This window comes from Colobus angolensis, unplaced genomic scaffold (genome assembly GCF_000951035.1).
Source record: "Colobus angolensis palliatus isolate OR3802 unplaced genomic scaffold, Cang.pa_1.0 Scaffold174, whole genome shotgun sequence".
NCBI lineage: Eukaryota > Metazoa > Chordata > Mammalia > Primates > Cercopithecidae > Colobus > Colobus angolensis.
The window spans coordinates 108,820-121,453 of record NW_012114866.1 but is presented as its reverse complement, the minus strand read 5'-3'; the positions used below and the strand labels follow the sequence as shown (position 1 = coordinate 121,453).

General features: G+C 42.0%; 2 protein-coding genes across 2 annotated transcripts in view; both read left to right on the top strand.

The window, feature by feature from the left end:
• The first annotated feature begins 6 nt into the window (after nt 1–6).
• On the top strand, nt 7–5,388 carry LOC105509289 (putative tripartite motif-containing protein 64B). The gene is made up of 6 exons (XM_011938456.1): nt 7–221; nt 760–855; nt 1,557–1,787; nt 2,558–2,580; nt 3,528–3,625; nt 4,712–5,388. Exons 1-6 carry the CDS (start codon nt 174–176, stop codon nt 5,203–5,205), a joined length of 990 nt encoding a protein of 329 aa, XP_011793846.1. The 5' UTR covers nt 7–173; the 3' UTR covers nt 5,206–5,388.
• A 5,620-nt stretch (nt 5,389–11,008) lies between these two features.
• LOC105509337 (ankyrin repeat domain-containing protein 33B-like) overlaps nt 11,009–12,634 on the top strand; it is a 6,393-nt gene continuing 4,767 nt past the window's right edge. The window contains exons 1-2 of the mRNA XM_011938542.1: nt 11,009–11,159; nt 11,328–11,873. Of these exons, the coding sequence (XP_011793932.1) occupies nt 11,009–11,159; nt 11,328–11,873 (697 nt within the window). The remainder of the gene's footprint in view (nt 11,160–11,327; nt 11,874–12,634) is intronic.

Genomic DNA, 12,634 nt, shown 5'->3' with positions numbered 1-12,634 from the left:
ACTTCAACACCAATGTTACACTCAAAAAGCTGGCTTCCCTAGCCAGACAGACCAGACCTCAGAACATCAACAACTCACACAGTATCTGTGTGCTCCATGAGGAGACTAAGGAGCTCTTCTGTGAGGTTGACAAGCAATTGCTCTGTGGGCCCTGCTCTGAGTCACCAGAGCACATGGCTCACAGCCACAGTCCAATAGGATGGGCTGCTGAGGAATGCAGGGTACGTGATGCCTCTAAGGCAGTTTGATATGTATAGAGTCCCAAATAAGAATGATGAGGGCCTGTGACAATGATGGTGATGAGAATGCAGATGGTGGAGGTGGTGGTTATTCCATGTCAATCATAACACATAAATGTGTCCTTTCAGTGTTGCTGACTAATTTGGCACTCTAATCATAGCTGTGTTGAGACTTCACTAAAGGAGGTTTCCTTAGAAACATTGTTCGAACGTATAGAATGGAGCTGTGGAACAGGTGACCAGCACCAAGAACACTTTTCAAAGTCATGTTGTATAAAGCCAGTTTCTCAGAAAATTGATGATATTGTCTGAAGGGTCCCTTAAAACTCTCTATTATATTTCTATGACTTTTCACATCCAAATTATTAGAACCAAATTTGTTTAACATGTTAAAATCTGATCACTCCACTCTAACTTGAATTTATGTTTCTTTCAATTACAGCCTTTTTATTTAATTGATAGGGGAATGAAATCTAGTATACTGTCTTCATTATTACTAAACTTCTTGCTTCTTTTGCAGGAGAAACTTATAAAGGAAATGGACTGTTTATGGAAAATCAATCAAGAGACACAAAATAATCTAAATCAGGAAACTAGCAAATTTCGTTCATTAGTGGTAAGAATGAAAGCATTTCCTTTATTTTTATGCAAATAAACACAATGTTGGCTTATACTTTTTAGCAAAATTCAAACTACCAGTTAAAAGATAGTGATTTCATCCCAAGAAAATGTAGTGATTTCAACTGATATAATAGGAATCGCAAAGAGAGCAGCCCACACAAGCTGGCCAAATTAATTCTAGTATATTGGATAAATAACATGATATGCATTCTAGTCAAATTTGAAGGTTGGTATAAACCTTTTCAGACACTGGAGATGAGACAACATTTCACTAAGACTGGGTGTGAGGAAGAGGACAGAAATAGAAGAGCATATAGAGTAAAAATATAGTACAAGTAAAAAAGAAAAAAAGCATAATATGTTGTATGGTTAAATGTTCTTTAACATTTAGGTGAATTAGATATGGAAAAATCCTAAAGGAGAAATAAATAGAGGAAATAATTGACTCAGTAAGAACTGTAAAGAAGCATCACAGTGACAGAAACCAGAAGTCTTTATATAGGTTGTGATTTAAAAGGGGAGAGAGAATAGGAATATTGAAAAAGATGGACAGAAAAAAGCACCAAATATTCAAGACTCTTTGCAAGAGTGAGGCAGAAAGTTTACAAATTGCTTGATTACACCCAGCATATAATTATTTGAAGTTTTCTACTGAGAGTGAGAACATGTAATTCTTTTAACCAAACATCTCTGCAGGACTATGTGTCATTAAGGAAGGTGATAATCACTATTCAATATCAAAAGATGCATATATTTCTCGATGAGGAGGAGCAACTGCATCTGCAGGCACTGGAAAGAGAAGCAAAAGAGCTTTTCCAACAACTACAAGACAGTCAAGTGAGAATGACCCAACATTTAGAAAGGATGAAAGACATGTACAGAGAGCTGTGGGAGACATGCCACATGCCTGACGTGGAGCTGCTCCAGGTGAGGAGGGAGGGTCCATCTTCAGAGACAGGAAATCCTTGTTGGACATTGCTGCCAGGACATGCAAATGTCACCTGCATATGTCACTGCTCTAAGCTAAGTGACACACGCTGTCTGACTCCCACCATTACATTACATTTGTCCAGTTACTTATTACTGCATACTTTGGTAATCTTTGGGAAATTTTTACCATTTTAACAGATCACATATAACAAGATTCTCTTCAATATAATTTGGAGTACTATCCACACAGAGAGATCATCTAAAATCATTAGAACTCGAGGCTAGGGGAAGGTTACTAATACTCCATTGATATGCCCTAGTTCCTCCTCACTCTCTGATGTCCCATACAACAGTGATTTGCTGAAGACGTTGAGGGTTTTCCCCTTGCCTGGGCGAAGTTTGTAAAAGTTACTCATCAATGTCCGTGTACTCTGTTTCTCATATGGTTCTGTTTTGTTTTAATAGTTGTCATGCGTGGTCAGGGCTTTCCTTTGAAATAAGATTAGGAAATTAATGACACTGGAAACCTAGATATCTTTGCTTTACTCCACCATGACTTGCTCAGCTCCTTTCTTCTTCATGCCCACTGATGAAGCTTTTCATTATTTAGTTGAGGTTCTGCTATTAACATAGCCTAGAATGATTCCTTAGAGGGGAATAAAAAGATTCACATTTTTAAAACAGTAAAATAGAAAGAAACAAGAGTATGAGAAAAGATGCAGAAAGAAAAATCTCTCATAATTAACATTATCTTTTATTTTTTGCAGGATGTGAGAAATGTATCAGCAAGGTGAGTTTACACTAAAAAAAATGCTATTTCTGAAAAGTTCATTCTCTTGTGAATGAAGGGGATGTATACATTTTGAGGTACTAATATCATTCTGAGTGGCTATTTCCATTTTTGTTTCAAAAGAGGGCCTGAGGTCTTCTCTTTGGTCTGGAAAGCTTTTATCTTAAAATTTGTATGAATTCAAATATATGTAAAAACAGTTTGCCATTCTGAGGTTTGTTCTTCCCAGTCCATCCATCCTGTCCAGCCTTACCCCACAGATCTTGATACAAAATTACTCTGAGGAATCATAGAGTTGTCTTCTACTGTAGAGGGGTGGGAGGTTAAAAAAAAAAAAAAGACAGAGGGAGGAGAGAGATTCCCTCTGAGTGGGCTGAGGTGGAAACTTTTGTTCCTAAAAGCATCAATGACCAGGACCTGCTCCATCACAATATACCCAGTTCTAGGAAAGACCTGAGGAAAATGGTTGCCTCAGGACCCTCAGCAGCAGGGTTCTCAGGCTGGAATTAGACTCCTTTGTTTTGCTCAAAAGATTAAAGCTTTTTGTCTCAGTGTGTATTCTACGTTAGACACTGACTAGCATTAGTGACAGTTACAGGCTGAGGTCCCAAAGATTTTTGTCTGAGATTTTTGCTCTCTGAAATATTTTCAGGATTTTTGCATACCATCAGGGGGTGTGATGGGCAGAGGGATGCAATGTCGTTTAATGACTTCAGAAGTTGTGTAATGTCTGAAAACAACATATCTGGGGAAATTGGGTTTTTATGCAATAAAATTCAGAAAAAGTATCATTTGTATGGCTCCTAGAGTGTGGAACAAAATGTACGTGCAGTTAACCAAAACTGGCAGAATTCTGAGGAAACACCTTATATTAAAATATGATATCTTTGTATGACTGTGTGATTATCTCTGGGCCTGGAAATATAACTGAGACCGTTTTTTTGCAGGGCTGATTTGGCACAGATGCAAAAGCCCCAGCCAGTGAACCCGGAGCTCACTTCGTGGCGCATAACTGGAGTCCTAGACATGCTCAACAACTTCACAGGTAAGAGCCAGCTTGCTTGGCAGTCCAGCCTCAAATCGTTTCCTTATTGGATCCCTTGGTCGAGGCTTTTCCCATTTAAGTTTTATAATTTTTGATATGTAGGTAATACATAGTTTTCCAAAACATGTGCATCTTCTCCACCTGCATAGTAATACTACAAAGAGCAAAACTCAATTTCCTGAGTTAGAGTTTGATGAAAATGTAAAGCAATGTACATACTTTGCAGAAAACGAGGACAAAGAATATTCAGGTCATGTAGTTATGGAGACACTAGTTGTCACGGTGGCATCAGTATTTCGTGTTTATTCAATTTAATTCAATTTTGAGGGTTAGATTTGGCATAATGTTTTTTAATTGGTTCTATTCTATGTGCATTTACATGCATTCTACAAGTAACCTTTATTATTTACAAAATCAGAGCCTTTTGATAAAAAAATGACTAAAATATCCATTATCAGGACAATTTTAATGCCATCAGATACGTAACAACTGAAAGGGGAGAGATCTGTGAACATGGCCTAAGCATGTTAGCTCCATTCAAGAGAGCAGGTCTAGGTAGCAGAGGCAGGAACCCAGAGTAGATTGAATCAGGGGCTAAAGAGATATTGTAAAGCCAGAGTATTCCTTTCAGAAACTTATAAACTTTACGCGTGTTAATGTCTAGCAAATTTTTGAGGTTTGAGATTATAACAGGCATAACTTGCATTCCAATAAATACTCATATCACGGCAAAGTGATGTCTACCTGTTGATGATCTTAAAGACAAATAATACAAGAAGATTTTCTATTAAAGAAAAAAAACATTTTAGATATGTCCTGAAAGAAACTATGCAGAGGTAGACATTAAATCATTACTTTGCCCAGTGATATGTTCACATTTTTTCTCTATTATTTAAGGAATGATATATAATTTTATGTGCTGTAGAGTTGTAATGACATTTCATCTTCATGGATGCATGGCACTGAACTCTCTTGGCTTCCTCTTTTCTGTATTTTCTTGGAAGAAGAGCAAATGAAGTGAATAATTGGGTCACAGAGCCTCTGCCCCTCACAGCACTCACTAATATAATATTTTTTCCTTGTCAGTGGATAATGCTCTAAGCACGGAAATGACTCCTTGCTATATAAGCCTTTCTGAGGATGTGAGACATGTGATATTTGAAGATGACCACCGCAGTGCGCCCATGGATCCCCAGAGAGTGGAGAGCTTTGCTGTGTGGGGAGCGCAAGCATTCACCTCCGGCAAGCATTACTGGGAAGTGGATGTGACCCACTCCTCCACCTGGATTCTGGGAGTCTGTCGAGATTCCGGGACAGCAGATACCAATATCGCTGTTGATTCTGATGAAACATTTTTGTTAATTTCCTCAAAGAGGAGCAATCACTATAGTCTCTCCACCAACTCTCCACCCTTAATTCAGCATGTGCAAAGGCCTCTGGGTCGGGTTGGGGTGTTTCTGGATTATGATAATGGATCTGTGAGTTTTTTTGACGTTTCTAAAGGTTCTCTTATCTATGGTTTTCCTCCTTCCTCCTTCTCTTCCCCTCTGAGGCCTTTGTTTTGCTTTGGTTGTACATGAAAAGTTGGTTTCATGATGATTTATTGTGACCCCCCATATATGATGCAAATAGTGTCCTGAGACCCGATGTGTGAGAGCCTGTGAGCTCCTTGTAACTTCATGGAATGTAATTACTTTATGGTTATACATGGGATAAACACCTTGAATGTGTACATTTGTTAATTGAGTTATTTTAATTAATAAGTTATTGTGAAATCTTTACTAGAACATCAGTAATGGCTTTTCTTGTACAAGTTTTGTTGAGATTCATTCACTTACCCTGAAAGTCATGTTCTAATGTATTTAATTCAGAGAATTTAGTATATTACACTTGTGCAGCCATCAGAACTCTCTACTGCCTGGGCACTTTTATCACTTCCAGCAGTATCCCAATACCCATTAACATTTATTCTCCATTCACCCTCCCCCGTGCCTTTGTAACACTTAATCTACTTTTTATGTTTTTGCATTCAGGTAAATAAAATCATACAATAAAATTCTTTTTAAATCTGATTTCTTTTTCAGCGATTATGTTTTCAGTTTGTACACACTGTAAACCATTTGTCTTACTTGTATATTTGAACCAGGTTGGGGTAGAAAAATGAAGCGGTGGATATCTTATCTTACAAATAATAAAGTAGAGTGCTTATTTTCTTTTTAACTCTGACAAAGTTAAGTTGACCTCACAGACTTTACTATTTCTCAACATCCTAGTTATTAATCACATTTCAGCTCATACAACAGTTTCTCAGTGCTGGGTTGCTCTGCTATTACATCTTCTCTGAGTATATTATATCAGATTATAATATTCAGAAAACTCTTATTCTTATTACTACCAGATTGAAAATTCCAAGGGGATAATGGCACTATTTGTCTTCTTTGCTAATATATTACCATTATCCAATGCAATTTTTAGAATAGATCACACAATAAATAAAATGAATAAATGGATAAGTAGAGGAATTATGTAATACTATTCTAACATTAAGAAACTTTTCCGGCCGGGTGCGGTGGCTCACGCCTGTAATCCCAGCAGTTTGGGAGGCCGAGGCGGGCGGATCACAAGGTCAGGAAATTGAGACCACGGTGAAACCCCGTCTCTACTAAAAATACAAAAAATTAGCCGGGCGCGGTGGCGGGCGCCTGTAGTCCCAGCTACTCAGGAGGCTGAGGCAGGAGAATGGCGGGAACCCGGGAGGCGAAGCTTGCAGTGAGCCGAGATCGCGCCACTGCCCTCCAGCCAGGGGAACAGAGGGAGACTCTGTCTCAAAAAAAAAAAAGAAAGAAAGAAAGAAACTTTTCCAAAATATAAGTAACAAAATAGGATAGAACATACTAATGAATATCTATCAAAAGATAAGAAATAAATTGATTTTCAGATTCATATCAAAGATAATACTGTTATGTTAGGGTTTAAAATAATTGCAGCATAATTTTTATAGGGTTGATTTCAATTGTCTTAAGTTTTTTAATATAAACCATTGAAAGAGGAAGATTCCTACATAAGATGATGGGGAACAGGAACAGGACTTAGAATAAAGGAGACTGTCCTGATTTTAACTGACGTATATGTTTAATTACTTACTAAGCATAAAGTGGTATAAATATTCTTATGCAGTAGAAAGAACAACATTAGTTTAAATTTTAAATAAGAATCCAGATAATATAGAATGGAAAATTCTATAATAGAATGTAATGGCTACGTCTCCTAAGGCACCAGCTTATCTGCTTTAACAAAGACCACAAATTTGAAATGATTCAGAAGGTGCATTGCTCTCACATGTTTGTACCAATCTAGGAGTTGGTCGAGAAGAAGACTAACATCTTCAACAAGGGAATTTTTTCTCTGTGTGCAGAAAACTCCCATTTATTGCCATGACCCATGCAGCAGGAAAGCCAGAAGAAAAAGAGGAGGGACAAGAGTATTCGGCTATAAGGAAATCACCTGGTGTTTTTCACAATGCTTTTATTCCCATCCTATAGGTTCAAAATTAGGCAGATGGCACACCAAGTTGTAAGATATATCTGGTAATGCTGTTAACATTCAAAACAATGTTTATTCTCATCATTTGATTCAGAAAACAAATTAAATGACTGGCACAACAGAAAATAACCCAAGAGATTTGTTCAATGAAACAAAGCAGAACCTCAACCAAAGAGATAAGGTGCTGCTTAAGGTTATCACCAGTCCTTAGTATTCCAGAGTGAGTAAACCCTGCTTTTTACCACTGTCAAAGTGTCCAGCATTGTCCTTTTCAGAGCCTGGGTAGCTGAGGGTTATGTGGCAAGAAACATCTTACTTGTATTTTAGTCCCTTTAATGAATGACTTAGATAGGAATGATTCTCCAAATTTTGAAAATACTTATCAGAAATGTTCTCTTATTCCTTCACTCTATACCACATAGACTTTATAATAATCTCTCTCTCTTCTGCCTCCACATGTTTATTGCAGAACATTAGGGATTAGCAGAGAGAAAGCTTCTCACCAGCATCTTTTGGACTCGATGCTTTTTTCCAAGTGATCTGAGATGATAAAATTATTCACCTTAGGGTTCCAACCGAGCACACCTTTTTGATTTTCATCTATGTTTTGTGAGCTTTTCTGTTGATGGTAAAACTCTATGTAATAGTCAATGCCTCATAATTTAATTACATTAGTTGTTCCTAGTTTTCAAGAAAAAATTTATTCCTGACATTCTTCTAATTTAGCTCAGATTCACTTTTGCAGAAAGACAGAATTAGCTACCTTACAATCGTTTAGTATTTGACTCTGATTTTAGAAGATGAAAAGGTGTTTGTCTATTTAGCATACTTTCTTAGCCATTTAACCAAGATAATCATATTCTATTGATTCTCCTAGAGATACTTCAGTTATTTATTCTCTTCACCTGTCAGAATTTATGTTAGACTGTCACCAAGAATTACTTACAATTGAAATAAATCCAAGAGAGACCACTAAGAACATTGTCAATCATTAACCCAGAAATCTTGAACTTCCTGAGTTTTTTATACCTAAAAGAAGTTATTTATCTGCAGGGCGCGGTGACTCACGCCTGTAATCTCAGCACTTTGGGAAGCCTAGGTGGATGGGTCATGAGGTCAGGAGATCGACACCATCCTGGCCAACATGGTGAAACTCCATCTCTACTAAAAATACAAAAATATTAGCCGGGCATGGTGGTGGGCGCCTGTAGTCCCGGCTAGTCAGGAGGCTGAGGCAGGAGAATGGTGTGAACCCTGGAGGCAGAGCTTGCAGTGAGCAGAGATTGCATCACTGCACTCCAGCCTGGGCCACAGAGTAAGACATCATCTGAAAAAAAAAAAAAAGTTATTTATCAATAGCCTGGATACAGATATTTTTAATACAAGAATTTTGACTCTTTTATGGTACAAAAAAATTGATAAAGAGGATAACTTGGAAAAAATAATCTAACAAAACAGACATATTCTTGACTAGCACTCTATTTCTGTACTAAATGTAGGAGACATGTAAATGGCAGTTTTCTCCAGTGAAATAAGACAGACACACAGATAAAAATACTTCATGGCCCCACTCATATTTGAAATCTATTTTTAAAAGTTCAATACATTAAAAAAAGGTGGCTACATTGATGGGAAGAAATTAGGTAAATGAAGGACAAAAGTTGTAAAGGCACAGTAATGTAGAATAAATGAATCTGATATACAACCTGTAGGTATATTCGATAATCTTGTATTGTTTTTGGGAAATATTCTGAGGGACTAGATTTTTGATGTTCTTATCATAAAAAAGAAGTACAGCTAAGTGATGTGATAGATTTGTTAATTTTCTTCATTATAGTAATCATTTCATTATGTATATGTATCTCAAAACAACATATTGTGTACCTTGAAAATATAAAATAAAACAAATTAAAAAATAAAGGTAATTTCGTTATTGCACATAAGCTGAAAATAAGGGAAGACTGGGTCAGTAATAACACTGCTTTGCTGACTTAAGAGAAGTCTAATAAAATATTTTTAGTTGGGAAGCTATCTGTATTAAAAAAAAAATTGATATAATGCTGGTGACAGTGGCCATACTTATAATCCCAGTGCTTTGGAAGGCCAAGGCAGAAAAATCACTTGAGGCCAGAAGTTTGAGATCAGCCTGGGCAACATAGCAAGACCTTATCTCTACCAAAAAAGAAAAAGAAAATTAGCCTTGCATGGTGGTGTGCACCTGTTATCCCAGCTACTCAGGAGGCTGAGTTGGGAGGATTGCTTGAGTCCACGAGTATAAGACTGCAGTGAGTTCTAATTGTGCTATTGCACTCCAGCCTGGGTGACAGAGTGAGAATTTGTCTCAAAAACCACAACTCATTATTTTATGTAGCCATTTTACCTGAAAGGTATAATTCTTTCTTCTACAATTAATAAATCTGTATATATCTATGCCAGCTATATGAGGTAGGGCTAGGGCTTCTCTGGGGACGCAGAAGCGAGAAGCAGGGAGCTTGGCGTGCGCGACTGGCTCTCCCTGACGGTGCCCTGAACCCCCGTCCACGCCTCCGGCAGCTTGCATGGTGCTGCTGGCTGGGACCCGGCCGCAGGGTGGCAAGGAGCTCTGCATGCTGTCCCCACCCATAGGCGCACAGGTCGAGGAGGATCGCGCTTACTACAAAGAGTTCCAGGACTTCTCCAGTCTGCCCGACACCCACCCGCAGCATCGCCTCTGATGACAATTTTTTTTTTTTTTTGAGGGAGTCTTGCTCTGTCACCCAGGCTGGAGTGCAGTGGCATGATCTCTGCTCAATGCAAGCTCCGCCTCCCGGATTCATGCCATTCTCATGCCTTAGCAACCCGAATAGCTGGAACTACAGGCGCCCACCACCACGCTTGTCTAATTTTTTGTATTTTCAGTAGAGACGGGGTTTCACTGTGTTCGCCAGGATGATCGCCTGACCTCGTGATCCACCCGCTTTGGCCTCCCAAAGTTCTGGGATTACAGGCGTGAGCCACTGCCCCCAGCAAGACAATTCTTTCTACCCTTTCCAGGATGAGGAGGGGCACGGCATTGAGGGCGTGGAGAGGGTCCCGGAGGGTGTTCAGGAGGCGTGGGGCTGCTGTGGAGGCTGGTGGGGCGTGGGGTGAGTGTTGAGAAGGCTCAGGAGACTGACCACAATGGCTGGACCGGCCTTAATGTCGTCTGCTACCACGGCTTTGTGGATATACCCTGATGGCCTTAGCTGAGTGCTCCCACACTGAGGTCAACTAGCAGGACAGGGAGGGGAATGCAGCCCTAATCATAGTTGCACAGGCAGGGGCTGCCCCTGGCCCCATGGGCACAGTTGCCTTAGACACTGCCTCTCAGCCTTGCGCTTCCTGCATCAGCATCACCTGGGCTGGTTCATTGAGCTTTAACACAGATCTGGTGGAAACACAGGCTGCCAGGCCCTGCCCCTGGAGTCTTTCTTTGAATAGGCCTAGGGTGGGGCCCAAGATTGAGCAGAAGAACAGGTTTCCTCATGAGGTTGACGCCGCTGGCCCAGGGATCCCACCTTGAGGGCAGAGGGCTTTGAGGTTTTCATGCCTGATGACGGCCAGGAACCCTTCTCAGTAGGCATTGAAGACCCCAGAGTCACAGATCCCAGGCGAGATGTCGTCAGAGGGACACAGAGGCATCACGGAATTAAAGTGAAAATGAAGAAAGGAGCTGAGCATCTGTTTCATCACGTTCCTATGGTGTTTTACTAAAGAGGCTGTTCTGGCCCAGTTAGGGCACGCTATCATCATCAACTACTTGTTGAACTATGTCCTGGGTCTTGACCTTGACGGAGGGACGCGTTAGGATTGAAAGCCGCCATGCCTGGTCGATCGCATCCCAGCCCTGAGCTAGCAGGGGCGGGTGTCCACCCGGGGCCCCCTTGGTGGGATGTCAGAGGAGTGGCCATTTACACATCCGCCTCATGCAGAGGCTCCAGGAGCCTCCCCGCCTGTAGCGGTTCTGGGAAAAGTACCAGCTTGAGCTGCCTCGGCTCCTCTAGAGGGCGCGGAAGCCCGAGGTCGCCAAGAACTGCGTGCAGAAGCTCAAGGACTGCGAGCTGTCCGCGCTGACGCCCCGCTCCGTGCGCGGCCTGGAGGACCTGGGCGCCCTGGACCACACGGTCAGGATGAGCACCAGCCTCTAACAGCCCCGCTGTGGCCATCGCGTGCCAGACAGTGTGCCCCGAGAGCACTCTGTGCGTGCGGAAGAGGACGGCTGGTGGTGCAGGAAATTCTGGGGGCGCGGCGGGGGCGTGGGGGAGGGCGCAGGCGCAGGAGGCAGGGAAACAGGGCGCAGAGCAGCCTAAGCGGCCCGGCCCAGCGGCTTTGGGCTCCCTGGAGGGCTCCGCAAGAGCCAGCCTCCCACCTGCCCCGCTGCCGGGGTCCTGGGGCTCCGCCAACCCCGCCCCGCGGAAGGCCAGCCTCTGCCCCTGCAGGGCTTTCAGCGGAGCAGCTTGTGGCCGGCGTGGTGGTGCCCCAGGTCAGCCTCACCAAGGCGCCAGCGCCCACCTTCCAACCCCCAGAGGTCGGCGCCGAAGGGCAGCACAAAGGACAGCGGCCACCTGCGGATACCAAAGTGGCCTTACAAGGTGGCCAAGGAGGAGAAACGCGAGGCGGAGGACGCCTAGAAGAAGCTCAAGGCCAAGGTGCAGGAGAAGCTCCCGCTGCCCTGTAAAAAGAAGACGTGAGAGTCCGCGGGTGCTTGACACGGGGTTCCAGGGCAGGGCGAGACCGCGGGGCTGGGCACCATGGCCGCTCCCGGGACCTCCGGGCCGTGTGCGTTTCCATGATGTTTCTAGGATGTTCCCAGGAGGGGGCTGGGGGAGCCACATCGATTCGCCTTACACCAGCCACCCTAGGAATCAGTACACCCAGTGGGCATGTTGCCTAAAAGGCTCCCTTTAGAGAACCTCAATTAACTTTTTTTTTTTAAATCAATTTATTAGGACAGGCGCGGTGGCTCACGCCTGTAATCCCAGCCCTCTTGGAGGCCAAAGCTGACGGATGACCTGAGGTTGGGAGTTTGAGACTAGCCTGACCAAAACGGAGAGACCCCATCTCTACTAAAAATACAAAATTAGCCGAGAATGGTGGCACATGCCTGTAATCTCAATTACTCCGTAGGCTGAGTCAGGAGAGTCGCTTGAACCCGGAGGCAGAGGTGGCAGCTAGCCAAGATCACGCCACTGCACTCCGGCCTGGGCAACAAGACCCAAACTCCGTCTCAATTAAAAAAAAACAAAAAACAAAAAATCAATTTATTGAAGGGTATTTTCTGTGTAATTTTGTATTTTTAATAGTCATCCGATTTGCCAAGTTTTACAAGTGATAGGGCCCCATGTATCCAAGGCCGTTTTAATACACTTGCCTGAAAACCTTTTATTTAAAATACTGTTTCTAGCAATAAATATTTATGATATCTGTAGGAGTTTACACAGAAATCAT

What these genes read in the sequence shown, in the direction of transcription:
- LOC105509289 (XM_011938456.1), top strand. Translation starts at nt 174, where the DNA reads ATGGCTCACAGCCACAGTCCAATAGGATGGGCTGCTGAGGAATGCAGG. An exon ending in CTGACGTGGAGCTGCTCCAG is followed by an intron (nt 1,788 to 2,557) that starts GTGAGGAGGGAG and finishes TATTTTTTGCAG; the next exon opens with GATGTGAGAAATGTATCAGC. An exon ending in CATGCTCAACAACTTCACAG is followed by an intron (nt 3,626 to 4,711) that starts GTAAGAGCCAGC and finishes TTTCCTTGTCAG; the next exon opens with TGGATAATGCTCTAAGCACG.